Raw genomic sequence first — 16,926 nt, 5'->3', positions numbered from 1 at the left:
CAACCCTCCCAGGTCCATCCTGCCGAATGCTTCAAGGACAGGATGGGGGACGGAGGGAGGCAGTCTGTAGAGATGAGGAGTGGGAGAGCAGGAATTGGGTCAGAATGAAAGTTTGAGGGCTGGGGCTCTACTTCCCTCAGAGCTTAGCACGGAGTCGAGAGTGCCTGGGCCACAGACCCCAGGCCTTTTAGGCCAAAGAGAAGCTGCACTTACAGAGGCACCAGCCGGCCCGGGGGACCCAGGAGTGCCAGGTTCACCGCGAGGACCTTGAGCGCCTTCAGGACCACGAGCACCAGTGGGACCAGCTTCACCCTGGAAGAGACAGGGAGAGATGGCATGAGAAGAAGATGAGAGGACAGAGACCGCTCGAGGACCGGCAGCAGCTTAGGGTCAGCGTATGCATGCACCAAAAAGCTGAGTCACGCGTGTGCGTCCTCCCTGCGTGTAAGCATGTGGGACCACCTGACCAAGCTCCCTGACGTGGTGACTTCCTCCCCCTGCCTCTCTCTCTCCATCTCCCCTCAATACCAAGAACCACCACAAGCAAATGCATAGTTACACGCTGCAGTCACAGGTATTGTATAGCGTTGGTCTCATCAGCACCCATCAGAAAGCCTGTGTTGGGGGTCCTGCCTTCCTAGTGTTGTGGGATGGTGGGTGGATGGGTGGCTGAGATGGACAGGCACCTCTCTCTCCCTTTCTCTACCTATTTTTCTCATTTATTGAAGAAATGGAGGCCCTTGGCCACCTCAGCTCAGGGCTCTACTCCCCTGGTACCTGGCTGATGTGTGAACACCGCTGCCGCAGGCCCATGAGAACTGAGCCAGAAAGCAGGGCACATGTGCGTGAGGACCAGCGCCCTGCTCTACTTTCCCCTGCTCTGACTCATTGAATTCTCTTGGGCTTCTGGCAGCCCCACCCCACCCCCAGATGGCCTTCGCTTTTACTTTCATTTTTTCCTGAAAGTTGCAACTGGGCTCTCTGGATGGCAGAGTCCCGGGGGAGGACTGCTGACCCAGAGGGTAGGCAGAGTCTCCTCAGGTTTCTTCTCAGAACATTCTTGCTCACTTTTGTAATTATTATTTTCTAAAAAGTCAGGCCCCCCTCACCTTCCGCTGTCCCTCTTCACAATGGGTCTCCTTCACCGGGCTCCCAGGGCCTCAGACACTGTCTGGTTGCCATGGAAACCCCCAGGAGGGGAAAAGCAACCTGATGCCAGTGACCACGCGGAGGCTCCTTATTCATCTCCTGGCAGTGACAGGAGAGAATTCCCAGGGACGCGCACGCTGGAATCCCTCCTGGGCCGCAGGGCCTTTCCCTGCGCTGGCTGGCCTGCCACTGGCCTCTATTAATCCTCGAAAGAACTCAATTAACAGGGCCTGGAGGAGCCAAGCCCCCAGATGAAGCAGTGGAGAGGGAAGCATGGAACCGGCTCCCTGCCCCTGCCGGCTTCCCTGCAGCAAACTCTCTTCTGGGTCGAGAGCTGGCCGAGCTTTGCCTTCTTTCCTTCCACTCCTGGTCTTCTGCTCCCTCCCGTGTCTCTGGTGTCTCCCCAACTCTCTCAGCCTTTCCTCTCTTTGAAGCTGTAACCCTAGTACCTCTAGCTTTTTATCTTTCCATCTCCCTTTCTCTCCTAGGTGGTGACTCTGCAAAATGCCTGGCTCTTTTCCTTGGAGAGCAGCAGCCGGTGGGGGTGGGAGACATTCCTCAGAAGGGAGGGGGGATCATCCAGGGAACAATCGGCAAAGGTTATGGGGGAAAGGGGTTCCGAGCCGATCACCAGGGCACTCACCTTGGCACCGGGAGCCCCAGGGAAGCCAGGACCGCCAGCAGGACCCACGGGACCCTGGAGGAAGGAAGAGGGTACGGAGATGAATGCCGCTCTGGGCGGAATCTCTGCAGAGTCCCCAGAGTAAGCCACCCGCACACCTCACACTCTTTCCCACCTTTGTGACTGTTTTTTTTAAAGATTTTACTTATTTATTTTTAGAGAGAGGGGAAGGGAGGGAGAAAGAGAGGGACATAAACATCAATGTGTGAGAGATACATCGTTAGATTGCCTCTCACATGCCCCCAACTGGGGACCTGGATGGTAATACTGGCATGTGCCCTGATTGGGAATTGAACCGGTGACCTTTCAGTTCACAGACTGGTGCTCAACCCACTGAGCCACACCGGCCAGGGCCCTTCCCACCTTGGTACTGATTTGGCTCCACACTCATTGTGGGTAAAGTCCCTGGATGAAAACTGTTCCCACTGCCAGTGTCCCCAGGCCTGGCTTCAGAAGGCAAAGCAAGATTCTGACTACACATGTGGCGAGAGAAGCAGATGATTCTTCCAGCTCCCTCTCTATCCCTCCTCAAAAAAACTGCTGAAAGGGTGGCCGAGAAAAACAAACCATGGCTTTAAAGCTTGTTATCAACAAGCTCAGGCAAACTGAAAAACGATTCCTCCTCCCTTCCAGTAGGAGCCTGAGCACTGCCATGCTCTCGCTGAGCAGACACTGAGACTCCACGGGGCTGCCGAGTGGGCCTCAAGGCCAGACCTGCCGAGGACGAAACACACTCACCGGAGGCCCTGCGGGGCCGGGTTGACCATCGTTGCCCCGGGCACCCTGTGAGCAAGGAGAAGGAAGCAGATACTGTGAGGAGTGCCCACGTGTCCAGTCCCTCCCTGCCACAGCCCACCCCCACAGAAACTGCGGGCGGCGCTGCGCCCCAGGTGTCCCGGGGCCGAGCAGGGTGCCGGTGGGGTGGGAGCTGCGGGACAGCCCCCTGGGAGGGAGCGGCCCCAGTCCCCCTCCATGGTGGCTGCCCGAGCGGGTACTCAAGGGTCTTCAGAGAGCTCGTTCTCGGCTTAAATAAAACTTGGGTAGTTGCCCAGCTATTCCATCGTTTCTTAAACTTCAGTGTAGATCTCAAATATCCCCAACTTCAAGGCCAAGTTATCATTTAAAGACTCCGAGAACTGGGCCAAAGGAAAATCAAAGAGCCAAGGAGCAACCTTGACTAGGTCTCACCCGCTCACAGCGGGAAGACATCCAGGCTTGGTTAGGCCTCCAGGCTCGGTTAACCTCCTGGACGGAGGCCTGGTCAAGGCCTCCCCGTGGTGAACTACAGGCTGCCTCTGCGCTCTGGCCGCTGCCTGACAACCTGCCCCTAAGGAAAACAGGGATGCTCCCAGGAAGCCTGTCACCAGCCCAGGAAGAGGCCCCAGGATGGGGACAGGGCACCCAGCACAGCCCGAGGACATCATCTGAGCTCTCACCCCTGAGACTCCCTTCCACAGAAAAGCAAAGCTTCCAGCTCTCTCTACAGGACTTGCACCTTGAGATATTTTTCCCCTAGGTTTGTGGTGCACACCCCTCGGTTTCTCCCTCAAGGCCCCTCAGGGCCCAGGGAGCTTTTCCCCGAAGCCCAGGCACCATTCGGCTGGGCTGGGCCAGGCCCGGCACCTGGTGCTCAGCAGGGGCCCGGAGGAGGCCAGAAGTGAACCTCTCCCCGCCTGCCTGCCTCTGCCTCTCCACAGAAGCTGAAGAGGGAGGATGCTTTAGGGGGAGCTCATGTTTTAAATAAGACTCAAATCTTCTTCCTGGCTATGGTCCATTTCTCCCAACTGAGATTCTCCGGATTGGCATTAAGCAGGAAAGCAAGAGCAGACTTAACAAACGATTGTCAGAGGGAACACAAAGCCTCAGCATTGGCCAGAGCCCCTTCTGGGCTGGCCTGGCTGCTTCGGGAAGCTCTGGGGCACCCTCCCTCCAGGGCTCGGCCAGAGGAGGGGCCGGCTGGGCATGAGCAAAGGGGAGCTGTGGTGCTGCTCCAAGGGGCCGGAGCTGGGGTGGTATCTGAGGCTCTCCCTGCAGCAAGCCTGAGGGGAGGGCACAGCCTGGCCCAAGGGGGGGCCACGTGACCACAGCAGGCAGAGGCCAGCCCAGCCTAGTCCCTGGCCCAGCCTTGGCACCAGGCCAGCACTTGGAACTATGTAACGTTGTCAACCTTCTATGCCAAATCCTATGCATACCCTGCTAGCCTGACTACTGTGGGGACTACCATGGGCCAAGAAATGTGCCCAGGAAGAAGGGAAAACAGGGCAGGGGATGCAGCTCCGTCTCTGTCCCACACGGGGGCAGCCACTGTGGTTCTGGGCCTGGCCAAAAAGCCACAAGCCAGGTCCTGCTAATCTGAAGAAACAGCAGTGTTTCTTGGCAGGCTCAGCACTGTCTAATCCCCTCGCAAAAAGTGACCCCAGGGCAAGGCACTTCAGCAGCACTGGGTGACAAATGGGGGTCGAGGCTGCTTGTTACTCCACCGATCTGCTTTTGAGAACAATTTCTGCCAAACAGATATATTATCCGGAAAGTAGCACAGCTGAGTGAAGCTGATTTACCTTGGCCAGGCCCCACGAGGAGGGGCCTCAGTGCCTGGGTGGTTGGGGTATGAAATCAACAGAGAGCATAATCTTCCTTAACCACGGCTTTCATCACGTCACTGGCCGGACCAAGCGCCTACAACACCTCCCTATTGCTCAGGGATCAGAGCTGAGCATCTGCTCCCGCCATCAGCTGCAAATCCCCTCACTTTTTATTCCCTACATTAACAAGAAGCCACCAGAGAATGAGGCTGCCAAGCATTGTTTTTCTTAAGCTTTTTCACCTTCCTGTGCCTCAGTTTCTTCTTCTCTAAAATGGGGAGAATTAAAGAATCTGAGGGAGGATTAAATGAGACAAGGCATGTAAGGCATTACACCCAGAAAGTGCCATGAAATGGTGGCGGCTGCTGGTATTATATCATCACAACAGCAGCAGCAGTGCCACGTGCCAAGGCCCTGTTAGATGATGCTGGGCTGTTACACTTTCTAGGGCATCACCTGAGTCAGCCAAAAGAACAAAAAGTAGCACTGTACTGTAGCCGCTTCAAGTCTGTCCGTACATTCAGACTGGATTGACTGGGAAGTGGGTACAGGCCGTTGAGGGGTTTACCTCAATAATCCAGATTGGTTGAGAGCCCCGCCCTCACCACCAACCTCCCCACAGCCCGCCCCCTCTCCGGCCGGAGGAGGCCGAGCCTGGGAATTTGTGCCCGCGCACTCAGAGCAAACCCTCTGGGATGGCCATGCTCTCTGCCCCTCCCAGGGCTGTTCCGAGAGTCACGTGAAGTAACGCTGTGTGAAAGTGCCTTGGAAACTCTACGGAGTGTTGGGCAAGTGGTGGCTTTTGGCCTTGTCAGTTACTCACCACGGCGCCTGCAGGGCCAGTCCGTCCTCTCTCACCCGGCAGGCCACGGGGACCCTGGAACACACACCAGGACAGCACAAGCGTGAGTTGTCTTAACAACACTCTGGGCCATCACTTTTACCTGCAGGCCCTTCCCAGACACCCAAGGGGAGGAAGCACGCGGGCCTCGGAGCGCGCCGAGGTTTCCCGGCCCAGGAAGAACACACAGACACACACAGAGCTCCTCTTACAGATCGGCATCCCGGTTACAGGCACATCCTGCCTCTTGCAATAGATGAGCTCCCCGAAATGTTGAGAATAAACAGTATTTTTAAAATTTCAAGCACACACAATGCGTGTTAGGGCTATTTCAAGGAAATGTGGGTGAAACCTTGACCAAATCATCTGTTTAATACATTTTGCCTTGTGCTCATAGCACAGATCAGTCTACAACACTGAAGAGCTACTTTGCACAGAGGAAACACTGGCGTCCCAGAGGAGCCACCTCCTGGTTTGCAGGAGCGTGAAGAGTGTCTGGAGGCCCTGCAGGGCGGATGCTCACACTCACCATTGGGCCCGGAGAACCGTTCTCACCAGGGGCACCGCTCTCCCCCTGGGAAAAAAAGACGTGCATGGTTAGTGACTGAGACCTGGGCTGAAAGCTCTGGTCATCTCAGCCAGTGCTGACGGCCCCAGGCATCAGTCCTGTGAGGGACAACTCCCCGAGCTCTCCTCATCCATCAGGATATAGGACTGGGTGTTTCCAACCACAGCTGTTCTGACATCCCGACTCCCCTAAGCTCAATAGCATCTCCTTGACTGGGAGAAAAGACTCCCCATCGCCTCCTCTGTTGCCTGTCCCAGAGTGCATTCTGGTCCTTACTTTCACACCCGGAGCACCGGCTTCACCCTTAGCACCGTCCAGCCCTGGGTAACCCTAGGGGGCAAGAGAAGAAACACCAGTCACACTTTTGAGGAACCTGGATAGGAAGAAATGCATCTGTCTCCAAATGCTATTTTCTCCCCCAGGGCAATCTCTTCCTTCTAACACCCTCGCCTAAGATACTTACTCTGTGACCTTTGACACCAGGAAGGCCTGGGGTTCCTGGGAAGCCGCGAGCACCCTGAAATCCAAAGAGGTGATGTCAGGCCACAGAGCAGAAGAGACCGAGTAAAGGCTGCCTGAGCTGCTAACAGCCTTTGGAGGCAGCTCCCCAACCACCAAGGAGCAGCGGAAATGCCCAGCCCTTGGACCGTTCTTTGAGTAAATCCCAGAATCCCCCTGCCTCACCCCACTTGATGCAAAATGGGTAGGAACAACAACTGCCCAGCCTCCCCCTTGGGCCTGTGTTAGGATTATAAACGTGATCATCAGATGGACTTGTGATACATGTGGGGTCTGTTAGAATTTTGTTTTAGCGGTGAGCTCACTGAACTGGAGGAGCAAAAAGGGAGGTTTGAAGCTGGGAAAGGTGGGGCTTTACCTGAGGGCCAGGAGGGCCTCTTTCACCAGGTTTTCCAGGCTTTCCAGCTTCACCCTGCAGAAAGAGAGATGTCCTCAGCTTCCTTGGAAGACACATTAGCATAATCATCACGCTCCAGACTGCAGCAATCTTCCCTCAGTCTTCCAGGCCTTTGCCCACCTGCTTACCTGCTCCCTCACCTCCTTCACATTCCAGGCTTCCCTAAATGCCTTTCCTAGGCCACAGTGTATTCTTCGGGACAGCTACCTGTTGGGTGGGCAGCTCCTTGGCCCCCACCCGCCCCTGCTTCTTGGGTGGGCACACTCTCCCTCTCTCTCCACCGCCCCTCCTTTCTGAGCTCTGCTGCCAGGGCTTGCACTCCCAACTTCCGGAGACTTTGACAGCCCAATGTCATTCCTAAGACTAGCTTGAGTGCCATCTCTTGTCTCTTCACTTCGTTTGCATCCTTTGTAGACATCCTGACTCAGGCTGAGCTTTTCCTAACTCATTTACAATTAAGATGATGTTGGATTGTTGAATTTCTTTCTTTGTTTTTTCTTCTCTGTATCTTTTCCCCCTGGTGTTCTCCCTCTCCCTTCTCTCATTTCTCAATTTCCCTTCTTGGAGCTAATGATGTTTTAATTATTTCCTTTCCCAGCGAGTCCCCTGCAGTCCCTAGGGCACCTGCAGGCTAAGTTGCAAGGGGGCATGTAGACGGTACACAGGGTCCAAGTCTCAGGCCGACCGCTCTTGCCTTTTCGGGTGCCTCCACCTGAGGTCAAGCCGATCACCACCCCAGCACAGCCCCCCCTCAGGCCCTGTCACAGGCAGCCGCTCCTGTCACTGCTCACGTATACTCACATCGTCACCAGGTTTTCCAGGGGGGCCTGGAGGACCACGGGGACCCATGGGGCCCTGCAAAGTAAAAGGGTTTAAGAGATGGCTGAAGGGGAAAGACAACAAATCAATGGACAAAGCTTTGAGATTGTAGTTTTGTTTTTTGGGTTTTTTTTTTTCTTTTGGAAGCTAGTTTCCCTCTAAGGAAGAAAGGTGGGAAAACCAGATCTTATGCTAAGAGAGAGCCAAGGTACAGAGCAGAGCATAGTGGGAAGCAACAGACAGCACAAGCTAGCAATGGACCAGAAGGGGGATAGTTATGACGGGGTTCCCGGTCGTCCTTGGCACACAGGGCTTTCTGTCAGAGTTCCCCCAAGGCTGAGAAGTGACATCCAGGCTTCTTCCGGGCCCTCCTCTATGGGAAAGCCCAGGGCAGTGGGGAGGGGGGCGACAGGACTGGGGTCTGGGTGACTCCCCGGGAGGAGGGCAGGGCCCGCGGCAGTACTCACAGACACGCCGGGCTCCCCAGGTTCGCCAGGGTTGCCTTGAAATCCTTGAGGTCCCTAAAAAGTAAGATCACAAGGTTGACTCTCACAAACTGACAGGCAGCTTGAAAGCAACTGCACTGTCACGAAGAGGAAAAGACCCAATACTTACAGGAGCACCAGCAGGGCCTGGAGGTCCTCGTGGTCCCATGGGGCCCTACATTGGGACAGAAAATGAGGATGTTTACTGGGTGTGCTTCATCGGCGGCGGCCTTCGGCGTGCCACCTCCTTCCAGCCAGCAGCCCAGACAAAGGACAAGGAGCCGCTCTGTGGGCAGGGGGCCTGCAGTGGCTGCTCCCTCTCATTTCCCACTCCCCACACAACAATCTATTTATATTTATAGGCACCATTTGGACAGAGAAGCTGGCCTCGCTTTCTCCTGGACAGCAGCCATGTTTACTAAAGCCGAGTTTCATTTAGCCTGTGCCAAGTCGGAGCCGCAGGGCTGAGATTTCCTGCTGGAAGTCTTGTGGATGCTGGAGAGCAGTGGCTGCTGTCTGCATTCTTCAGTTCTCATTCCAAAAGCAATAGTGACTGGCCCTCTAACAGATCGGCCTATATGCACCTCTCCATCCTCATTCTTCTTCGTTGCTCCGGCGCATCATTAACAGTGGCATCCATGGCCATTAAAAACCAAATGCTTTGGGCTAATAAAGGGGAGGTTACATAACTTTGGAGAAGGGCTGCTCTAAGCAATTATCTGTAAAGGGAGGTTGTCAGAGTCTCTGGCTCTGTGAAGGGCCACCTCCTGCCATTTTGGCTGCCAAGAGCTGGTGTCTTTGCTCACCATTGGTCCTTGCATTACTCCCATCTGGGCGCCACCAGCCTTCTCGTCGAATCCTCCAGCCATCTGGGCAGCAAAGTTCTGCAAATAAACCCAACAACATTAGGAGCTTTCTCAAGTCCTAGGTTCTTCCTACTTGGCTAGGCAAGCTGTATCCAGAGAGAGAGAGAGAAAAAAAAAAACCCTCTATTTAGATAAACTCTAATTGTTGGAGATTAGCCCAGCATCGATCCGAATTACCAATGACTCCTGAAAAAAAGCAGTTTTGGAAATGTGTTCTTAAATGACAGTGGCATAATAATTTCCCTGGAAGACTAAGTGTTATGTGGAAGAGTATCAGTGACTTGCATTTCACTTTTAAAGGTAGGGTTTTTTTCCCACCCCCCCCCCCAAAGGCTTTAATGCCCAGCAAAAGACTAAAATCAACAGTCTCAAAATATTTTAGTAAGGGATGTAGTAGGTGTCTGTGAGTTTAAAGTTTAAAAATTTAAAATACAGCAGCCATCAAAATGGCAAACCTGCAAAAACTGGGCAATAATGTAATTTGTTGATTGGTTGGATTCCAAAAATGCCTTGAGCCACACACCTTCACTCAGTGGGGCTCTTTCACTAGAATGAATAGTTGCTTGGAATGTACTTGGCAAGGACCGAGAATAAATGTCTTCCAAGGACAGTGGTCACTCTTCTTCCAGGGAACTACAAGTGCCCAGTCATCCTCTCCCCCAACCCCTGCGCCCACTCCCGAAGATTGACCACACAGTACAGACGCCAAGGAGCCAGGTAACTGAAGACTTTCTTTACAGAAATTCAGTGACTGAAAAAAGTCAACCCTTAGTGCCACAGTCTCAAGCCTAATATGTGACTCCACTAAATTATAGGCCTGGGGGAGAAGCCCATGGACAGCCTGTGTACACACTGTTGGCAGCCCTGGGAGCCAGCCAGGTAAGTGTGAGTAGCAATTTAGAAGCCACATTTCTGGAGGGACATCCTGAAGAAAGGGGACATAAGGATACTTACTCCACCAAGGCCAGGGGGACCAGGGGGGCCAGGCGGGCCGGGAGGACCAGGATTTCCGGGGGTCCCAGGCTCTCCATCTCTGCCACGAGGTCCAGGGGCACCCTTGGAAGAAAGGGAAGAAGGTGCCAATGTGAAGCAGTGTTAATGCAAGAACCGCCTGTCCATGGGTGGCCCTTGAGGCTGCGGTCAGGCAAGTAGGGGGCTTTAGGGGGTGAGGCCGAGTTGCTTCTCTACTCACTTTTTCACCTTTGTCGCCACGATCACCTCTGGGTCCTTGTTCACCTGCAGGTCCCTGAAGGTGAAGAAATGTTGAATGAAAGCAAGGCCAGGAGCCTGCAGATCAATAGCTCGAGGAAGCAGTAGAGGAAAGGCTTTCTCCTTTTCTCACCTGAGGCCCAGGGGGTCCTTTGGGTCCTACAATCTGAGTCAGAGACCAAGAGAATGGCAAGTCAGAGGGGGCCACAGGAAAATGACCCAGTTAGCCACAGAAGCAATGTGGCATGAGAATAATTTTTACTCACATCCTTGATGTCTCCAGGTTCTCCTTTCTGTCCCTGAAAGATGACACAGCCTCAGGATTGAGCAGAGCAAGCCCACCAAACCCCAAACACAAAATCCTGCCCAGCAGCCCCTGCACCAAGGTGCCCTCTGAAACAGACCTCTGACGACATCTAAAAAATGACAGGCTGCGTGAGCACAGCTTCTAAAGAAGGAACTATAAAGGCAAAAGCAAAAGAAAAAAACCCTCACCTTTGGTCCTGGTTGCCCTGCAAGGAGAAAAAATAGAGAAGGAGGAAGTAAGATTTGTGAGCTGGAGAAGTACAAGTTCTTGTCACTCAAACACTCTTTAAAGGATCAAACCAAAAAAAAAAAAAGAAGACACAACCAAAGAAAAAGGCAGCTTCCTGTTACTCCACTGAACCCTCTGTTGGTGTGTTAGAGTCAGTGGGGTCCTGGGGTTGCTGAGATCCCATGAGGAACAGAGATGACCCAGACTTTGTTATTCAAAAAGCAGCCAGCAGGCAAAAGAATGGAGCAGAGCCAGTGAAAAGAGAAAACAAAGGGCTCGAGATCTAATCAGCCACCAAGAAAGCACCAAGAGCTGGCAGAAGGTTCAGTTTCTTCTGTCCCCCCACAGGGTAGGAAGCTCTTCCTGCAGCCCCAGCCCTCCCAGAAAAAGAGTTAGGTAGTTAAAAAGGTCTTACATTCAAGCTGGGTCTCCGTGAAGCAAGCACAGAAAAAAAAGGAGAAAAAAAAAAAAGCAGAGCACAGGAGTTAGAAAGGGCATTGCAGCCAGTGCCACCCCAAACCAGTAACCCCTGGCCCTTTGTAGCAGCAACAGTGAAAGCGACCAACATTTCACCCAGAGGCCCCCTCAGAAATCATCGGGGAACCTGCACCCTAAAAGCAGCTTCCCCAAGCAGCATCCCAGTGGTGATGAAGTGCTAAGGAAAGGCAACCTCTCACTCCCTTTTCAACTTCTCCTCTACTTGAACAGGAAGGAACAGTGAGGCCACCCAGGAGGCCTAGACATGGGTCCCCATTCACCCTGCAGGGAGACAGGGCAGCGGTGTGAGTGGCGGGGGGGCCACCAGTACACACGTCATCCACCAGCACTGATTCTAGCCGAGAGTTAATACCTAACTGCCCACCGAGTGCAGGCGCAGGCACTGTCCCAGCCCCATCTCCGCCCAGCACCGCTAGGGCTCCTGGAGCCCTGCTCCTTCCCTTGTTAACGAGATTCTTAACCAGCAGTCAGTTCCAAGAGGGGCAGGAACAAAAGAAAACTGCCATCAACTTTCCTCATCTCAAAGAGGGAGCCTGCCCTCTGTCTCCCACTGGCCAGCGGAGGTTTCTCCTCACGGAAGGCCATTATCTTTGGAGGTCTTCTAAGGAGAAGACAAGGCGTGGGTCGTAGAGGAGAAATTAATCCGTGGCTTGGCCAGGCGGAGCGTTCAGTCTCCCCTGCGGCTCTAATAGTTCACAGGGATGATTTCAGAGAGGGCACTTTGTGGAATCTCACTCTGTCCTTCCCTGGGTAGGGGAAGCATACATCTTGGAGTTGTTAGGTGAGGAAACACCCCTCTAGTGTTTCAGGCTCGCTAGGTTTCAACCTGCAAGTGAGAAGTGGCCTTTCCTTTCAGCCTCAGCTGCTGGGGTCCCATGGATAACTAGCCCCTCTGCTTTGCAGAGATGACCAGCATCCATGGGAGGGCATTTGCTGCACCTGCAAGTAATTTATTTATGTGGAACAGGAAATAAATAAATTACAACCACTGGCAGTGGCGAGGTCAGTTGAGCAGATGGGGCAGCACTCTCCGAAGGGGGTCTCGGGGCTGAGGCAGTCTTTCATGTCTTCACAGATTATGTCGTCGCAGAGGACAGTCCCAGTGTCACAGACACAGATCCGGCAGGGCTCGGGCTTCCACACATCCTTATCATTATACCTCTGCCCGTCCTGCACACAGCTGCCAGCCTTCTCTGCACCAAGGGTGGAGCAGAAGAAGTAGAGAGCGAAGGGAAGGAGGGGGTGGGAGTCAGAAGAGAAAAAGAGAAAGAGGTTGCAGTCAACTTGACATCGTTCAAATGCTGAAGAATGTGGACGCAGGTCACCCACACATAAAGAACTTGAACATTATTTTTCTAAGACATTATTCCTTCTTCCATGTATTCAAAAAAATATTCATTGTGCACCTTGCACTATGCTGTCTATTCACCAGTGAAAGTCCTGACCCAGCAATGAAAAGGTGGGGGCGGGGGGAAGTACTGTACTAACTGTGCAGTATTTTCTTCATTCATCTAGCATGAGGGAGGCCTGATGATGTGGGGGGCAGGGAGGAGATAAGAGCGGGAGCAGGAGGAGATAAGACTCTGAGTGGGAACTCAGGGGCTATAAAGACAGAGGAGGGGAGAAAAGGGAGACAGCCGCCCCCCCACACCCCTCTCCTCCGGCCCAAGCACAGGAACAGAGGCCTTTTTTCTGCCTTCCTCTAGGAATTATGGGACTTGCTAAATACCACTGATAGCTAAAATTCAGAAAGCATGTAGAAAATCCTACCCACAAAAATTAGAATCTAAAACCAGCCAGGTTCCAACCCTGGATATGGGGTGGGACAGCTGAAAGAAGGTGCTATTAGAGTTAGGATCTTGTCCCATTCTTTAAACTATGTTAGGATTCGGGCCAATGTGGACAGGAGGAGAGGCCTAGTGAAACAATGCACTTGGGACCGGCGCAGACTAATGAAATGCCTTGGGAGGCAAGCAAGGCCAAAGGTCCCCCAGTGTTGACCTCCAGTTGTAGTCTTCCCTGGAGAGGCCCTGCCTCCATCTGAAGACAATTTGCAGGGCAGCGGTCTTTGAATGCTGGGTCTGGGCTAGGATTAGCCAGTGCAGGCCTGGCCTCCACCAAGAATGCAGACCAAGAATGGCAGGGACTAGTCCCTTCCACAAGCGCCCTGCCGACTGGAATCCACCCTGCAAATGAAACCTGTGCTGACAGGAGCGCTCCGACAGCGCCAAGGGCTGAAGAGCCCGCACCACGTGCTAGGGAGCGCCCAGCGCTGTTTTTCTCATCAAAACCCCCAAAGCAATGGCAACTGCAGAGGATGAATAATAGGAAAGAGCCACAACCAGGTGGGCGGAGACAGAAACAGGCCTGCCCCTGACTCTTTAAGCAGACTCTGAAAATCTAAAGATAAACCTTGCTTTTTTTTTTTTTTTTTTTTTTCCTTTTCCCTTTTCCACTAGAAGAAATCCTCTCAGCCTTTAGGCAAGACAGTCACGGGGAGGGAAGGGAATCCCAGGGGATGTGACACACCCACAGCTAAACTTGCTGGAACTGTAGAAAGCCCGCAACGGGGACGGGGACGCGGACGGGGACGGGGACGCGGACGCGGACGCGGACGCGGACGGAGGCAAGGTGAACGGTCTCAGGTCCGGACTGAGGAAGAGCCCACTCTCACCCAAGAGAGCCCGGGATGGAAAAGAGAGGAAAATGCTCAGAGAGGGAGGTGCACCGTGATGCAGATCGGGTTTCTCTTGGCCGGGCGGCCGGGATGCGCGGGCGCAGGGGCGGGGCGCGGCGGCGCTGGGTGTGAGAGCTGCTGGGTGACTCTTTGTGGAGGCGGCTCTGGACAGGGCTCGCCCACAGACACTGGGAGGGTGAAAAGTGGGATTAAATGACTGCCCCAGAAAGGAGCCAGCACCGTAACTGGATCCCCTAGGTGTGGACGGAGGAGCCCAGCACCACCATAATTGCCGTTCCAAACGGCTGCCGATAGCATCCCGGCGCGCCCGATCGGGTTCCGCTCATTACCGCAGCGCCGTATAAGTGATTCTTTGTAGCAGGCCAATTAAAAAGTTACCTCTTTCGGGGAACTGTTTCGCTCCGCCGCCGGATTGCGCAGGGCTGGAGCCCGGGAGGTGGCGGCGGGCGGGCACAGGGGGGCATTGTGGGAGAGGGTGTCGGGGAATCCGGGGAAACCCACCGGACCTCGCCTCTCATGAATGGGGCTTTTCTCGAGAGCACACAGAGCCCGATTCACAGGTCCCCGCAAGGAACCAGTTTAAATAAATACGGGCAGCGTTTCAGCCCCATCTGGAAGCCATCGCTGCCAATCTCCCAACGCAAACAAGCCTCACAAAGGAGGATTGAGGTCTCTCCCCGAGCCGAGGGGCACTTTCGGAGACGAGGTCTGTGCAATACAGATGTGGGTCAAAGATGCCACCGCCAATAAGTTTCTCAAGCTCATGGAAAGATGGGGAGGAGGGGCGTGCCCGAGCTCCAGGTTTCTGACATTCCTGAAGTCCACGCAGACTGCGCCTTTCCCCACGTCACATTTTAGGTCAGCCGACCCGGGGGATGGGGTTATGGAGCCAAGATGTTCCAGGGCGCAAAATCAGCCGCTCGGATGCACTCCCCCTGGGGAGGAGGAGCAACGACTGGAAGAGCTGGGCCCAAGAAACTGTGGAATTCACTCTCTCACGGGAAAGCGGCGGCGGCGAGAGAGCCCTGCCGCTTGAGTGCCTCCAGTACCAGGCGGAGAATTTGGGGATTATTTTACAATATAATATAAATTAAATTATTTAATTAATCATTACCTAGCTAATTCCATTGCGCACTAAAGCAGAGGTCAGTCCAGAAAAGAGCTCTGTGGATGTGTTCATGTAAACTTAGGGCAGAAATATAGTCAGTCCGAGCCGGAGCCACTTAGAGACACACGGTATTCCAACAGGTGCCCCGGCCCGCACCGCGCCGCCAGATTCGCGCAGCGCGCGGCGACCTGGCCGGGATCTCCGGCCCCAGACTCCCTGCGGCTGCGCCCCGGGCCCCAGCCTTGCCCCCCTGCCCGGTCAGGCGCTCTAATGGCCGGAAAGTCCTCCCGGGCCCGCAGCCTTCCAAACCGTCTCCAGAGACAGCCTGGTGGCAGACGAGACCGTGCAGAGACTCGTCGACCGAAGACTTTGATTCCCCCTCCTCCCAAAAAAGTTTGCCCTGCGATTGATTTACAATCTGTAACATACAAAGACAGGGCTGGAATCCCAGCCGTCGGAAACGTGCCCAAACACGTGGAAAAAAAAAAAATCTCTCTACCTAATACACTTTCCAGGCTTCGTTTGTCCTGAATATAATCCCAGACAGCGGGACTTGACAGAAGGAGGCGATGGCACGGGGTGGTCCGAACCGTCTTTGGACCAGATTGTAGAACTGCCATCTCTAACTATATTCGTCTGAAATAGTTATAGCAAACGACCAAACACACACACACACACACACACACACACACACACACACACACACAGCCCGAAGCCTGGCTCAGTAAGTTTCAGAAACAGAAAAGTAACTCATTGTAGCATCTCGGGGGGCTTAGAGGGGAAGACCGCAGGGAGGGGGCGCTGTTTTCGGGGGCTTTTGAAAAGCACGTTCTGGTTGGAACATTATCGCCTTTCAGATGGCCTCTCCTACGGGAAGTTTCAGGGGGAAAGCCGAGATGCGAACGAGGGCTGCACCTTGCTCCGGGGCCAGCCGGGAGGGGGAGGGAACCGCGAGCGGCGCTGAGGTCTCCCAGCGCCTCTCCGAAGCCTTTCTTTGTGGCCTCGGGTTTCAGCCCACCAGTGCCAGAGCATCTCCTTTGTCTACCTCCTCTTTGACCCCCCCTCCCCCCGCAGCAACCAACCCCTGGACACGACTGCGAAGTCCACCCCTCGGCGCGTGCTCGCCTTTTCGCCAGCACTCTTTCTCTCCTACTTCTAAGAACGATGGGCCACGACCTGTTTTGCTGAACTCAGTGCTTCGGCGAGGCGAGATGTGTGCGTGTCCGCCTCATCATCAAAGCTGGCGAAAAAGAGAGCGCTTCAATCTGTGCGCAAACCTCTCCGATCTGACACTTTGCAGGTTTAATATTTCTATTCAGCCTAGGGACCTGCAAATGCCTCCAACCGTGACCCGCCCCGAGGACTCTCGGACAGAGCCGCTGCCCTGCAGAACTCCGCCGGGTGAGCTCCTGCTTATCCTGCGCCCAAGTCTCGGTGCCCTATGACCCCAGAAGCCGCTCTAACCCGGACCCGCGGGCTCCAGAGCAGCAGAGAGCCGGGTAAGAGGACGCGGAGGGACGGCACGGAAGGGTGGCAGGCAGGGACTGCGGGCGACTTACGGACATCCTGCCCGTCACACCGAAGGACAGCGGCGACGAGCAGCGTCAGCAGCACCAGCGTCTGAGGAGCCCCGAGGCGGATCATGGCTCACCGCGGGGCCTGGCAGAGCCGGGCCCGAGCGGAGGGCAGCGAGGCGGCAGAAGCACGGCGTGGGTCCGGGTCTCTACCGCGCCCTCATACAGGAGGCCCTTGGAGCAGGAGGAGGAGGCAGGAGACCCGGCAGCCCAGCAGCGCTCTGCGTCTTCTCCCCGCCGCGGCGCCCGTTATATGCGCCCGGCCCCACTCGAGGCTGGTAAACTGGCCCAAACCGCGGGCCGCCCCCGGCCCCCCGCGGGGCTGTAACCTGAGACCCCGCCCCCGGAGCCCGCCCAGGCCCAGCCAGAGCCCGCACCTGCCTGGGCCGAACCCCC

The 16,926-nt window shown here is 54.7% G+C and overlaps 1 protein-coding gene across 1 annotated transcript in view; it reads right to left on the bottom strand.

Moving 5' to 3' along the window:
* The window catches only part of COL2A1 (collagen type II alpha 1 chain), a 30,706-nt gene extending 14,106 nt beyond the window's left edge, over positions 1-16,600 (bottom strand). The window contains exons 1-19 of the mRNA XM_054590875.1: positions 16,516-16,600; positions 12,137-12,343; positions 10,613-10,629; positions 10,384-10,416; positions 10,251-10,283; positions 10,101-10,154; positions 9,863-9,964; positions 8,849-8,926; positions 8,173-8,217; positions 8,025-8,078; positions 7,540-7,593; positions 6,700-6,753; positions 6,286-6,339; positions 6,099-6,152; positions 5,784-5,828; positions 5,237-5,290; positions 2,570-2,614; positions 1,793-1,846; positions 214-312 (exon numbers count right to left, since the gene is read on the bottom strand). Coding sequence (XP_054446850.1) covers positions 214-312; positions 1,793-1,846; positions 2,570-2,614; positions 5,237-5,290; positions 5,784-5,828; positions 6,099-6,152; positions 6,286-6,339; positions 6,700-6,753; positions 7,540-7,593; positions 8,025-8,078; positions 8,173-8,217; positions 8,849-8,926; positions 9,863-9,964; positions 10,101-10,154; positions 10,251-10,283; positions 10,384-10,416; positions 10,613-10,629; positions 12,137-12,343; positions 16,516-16,600 — 1,221 coding nt within the window. The remainder of the gene's footprint in view (positions 1-213; positions 313-1,792; positions 1,847-2,569; positions 2,615-5,236; positions 5,291-5,783; positions 5,829-6,098; positions 6,153-6,285; positions 6,340-6,699; positions 6,754-7,539; positions 7,594-8,024; positions 8,079-8,172; positions 8,218-8,848; positions 8,927-9,862; positions 9,965-10,100; positions 10,155-10,250; positions 10,284-10,383; positions 10,417-10,612; positions 10,630-12,136; positions 12,344-16,515) is intronic.
* Between the last annotated feature and the right edge of the window lie 326 nt (positions 16,601-16,926).

The sequence above is a fragment of the Pteronotus mesoamericanus genome, unplaced genomic scaffold, assembly GCF_021234165.1.
Source record: "Pteronotus mesoamericanus isolate MK-2021 breed Mesoamerican mustached bat unplaced genomic scaffold, CSHL_Meso_final scaffold_21, whole genome shotgun sequence".
NCBI classification, from domain to species: Eukaryota; Metazoa; Chordata; class Mammalia; order Chiroptera; family Mormoopidae; genus Pteronotus; species Pteronotus mesoamericanus.
Note: the sequence above shows the minus strand (reverse complement) of the source record. Positions and strands in the feature narration are given on the sequence as shown.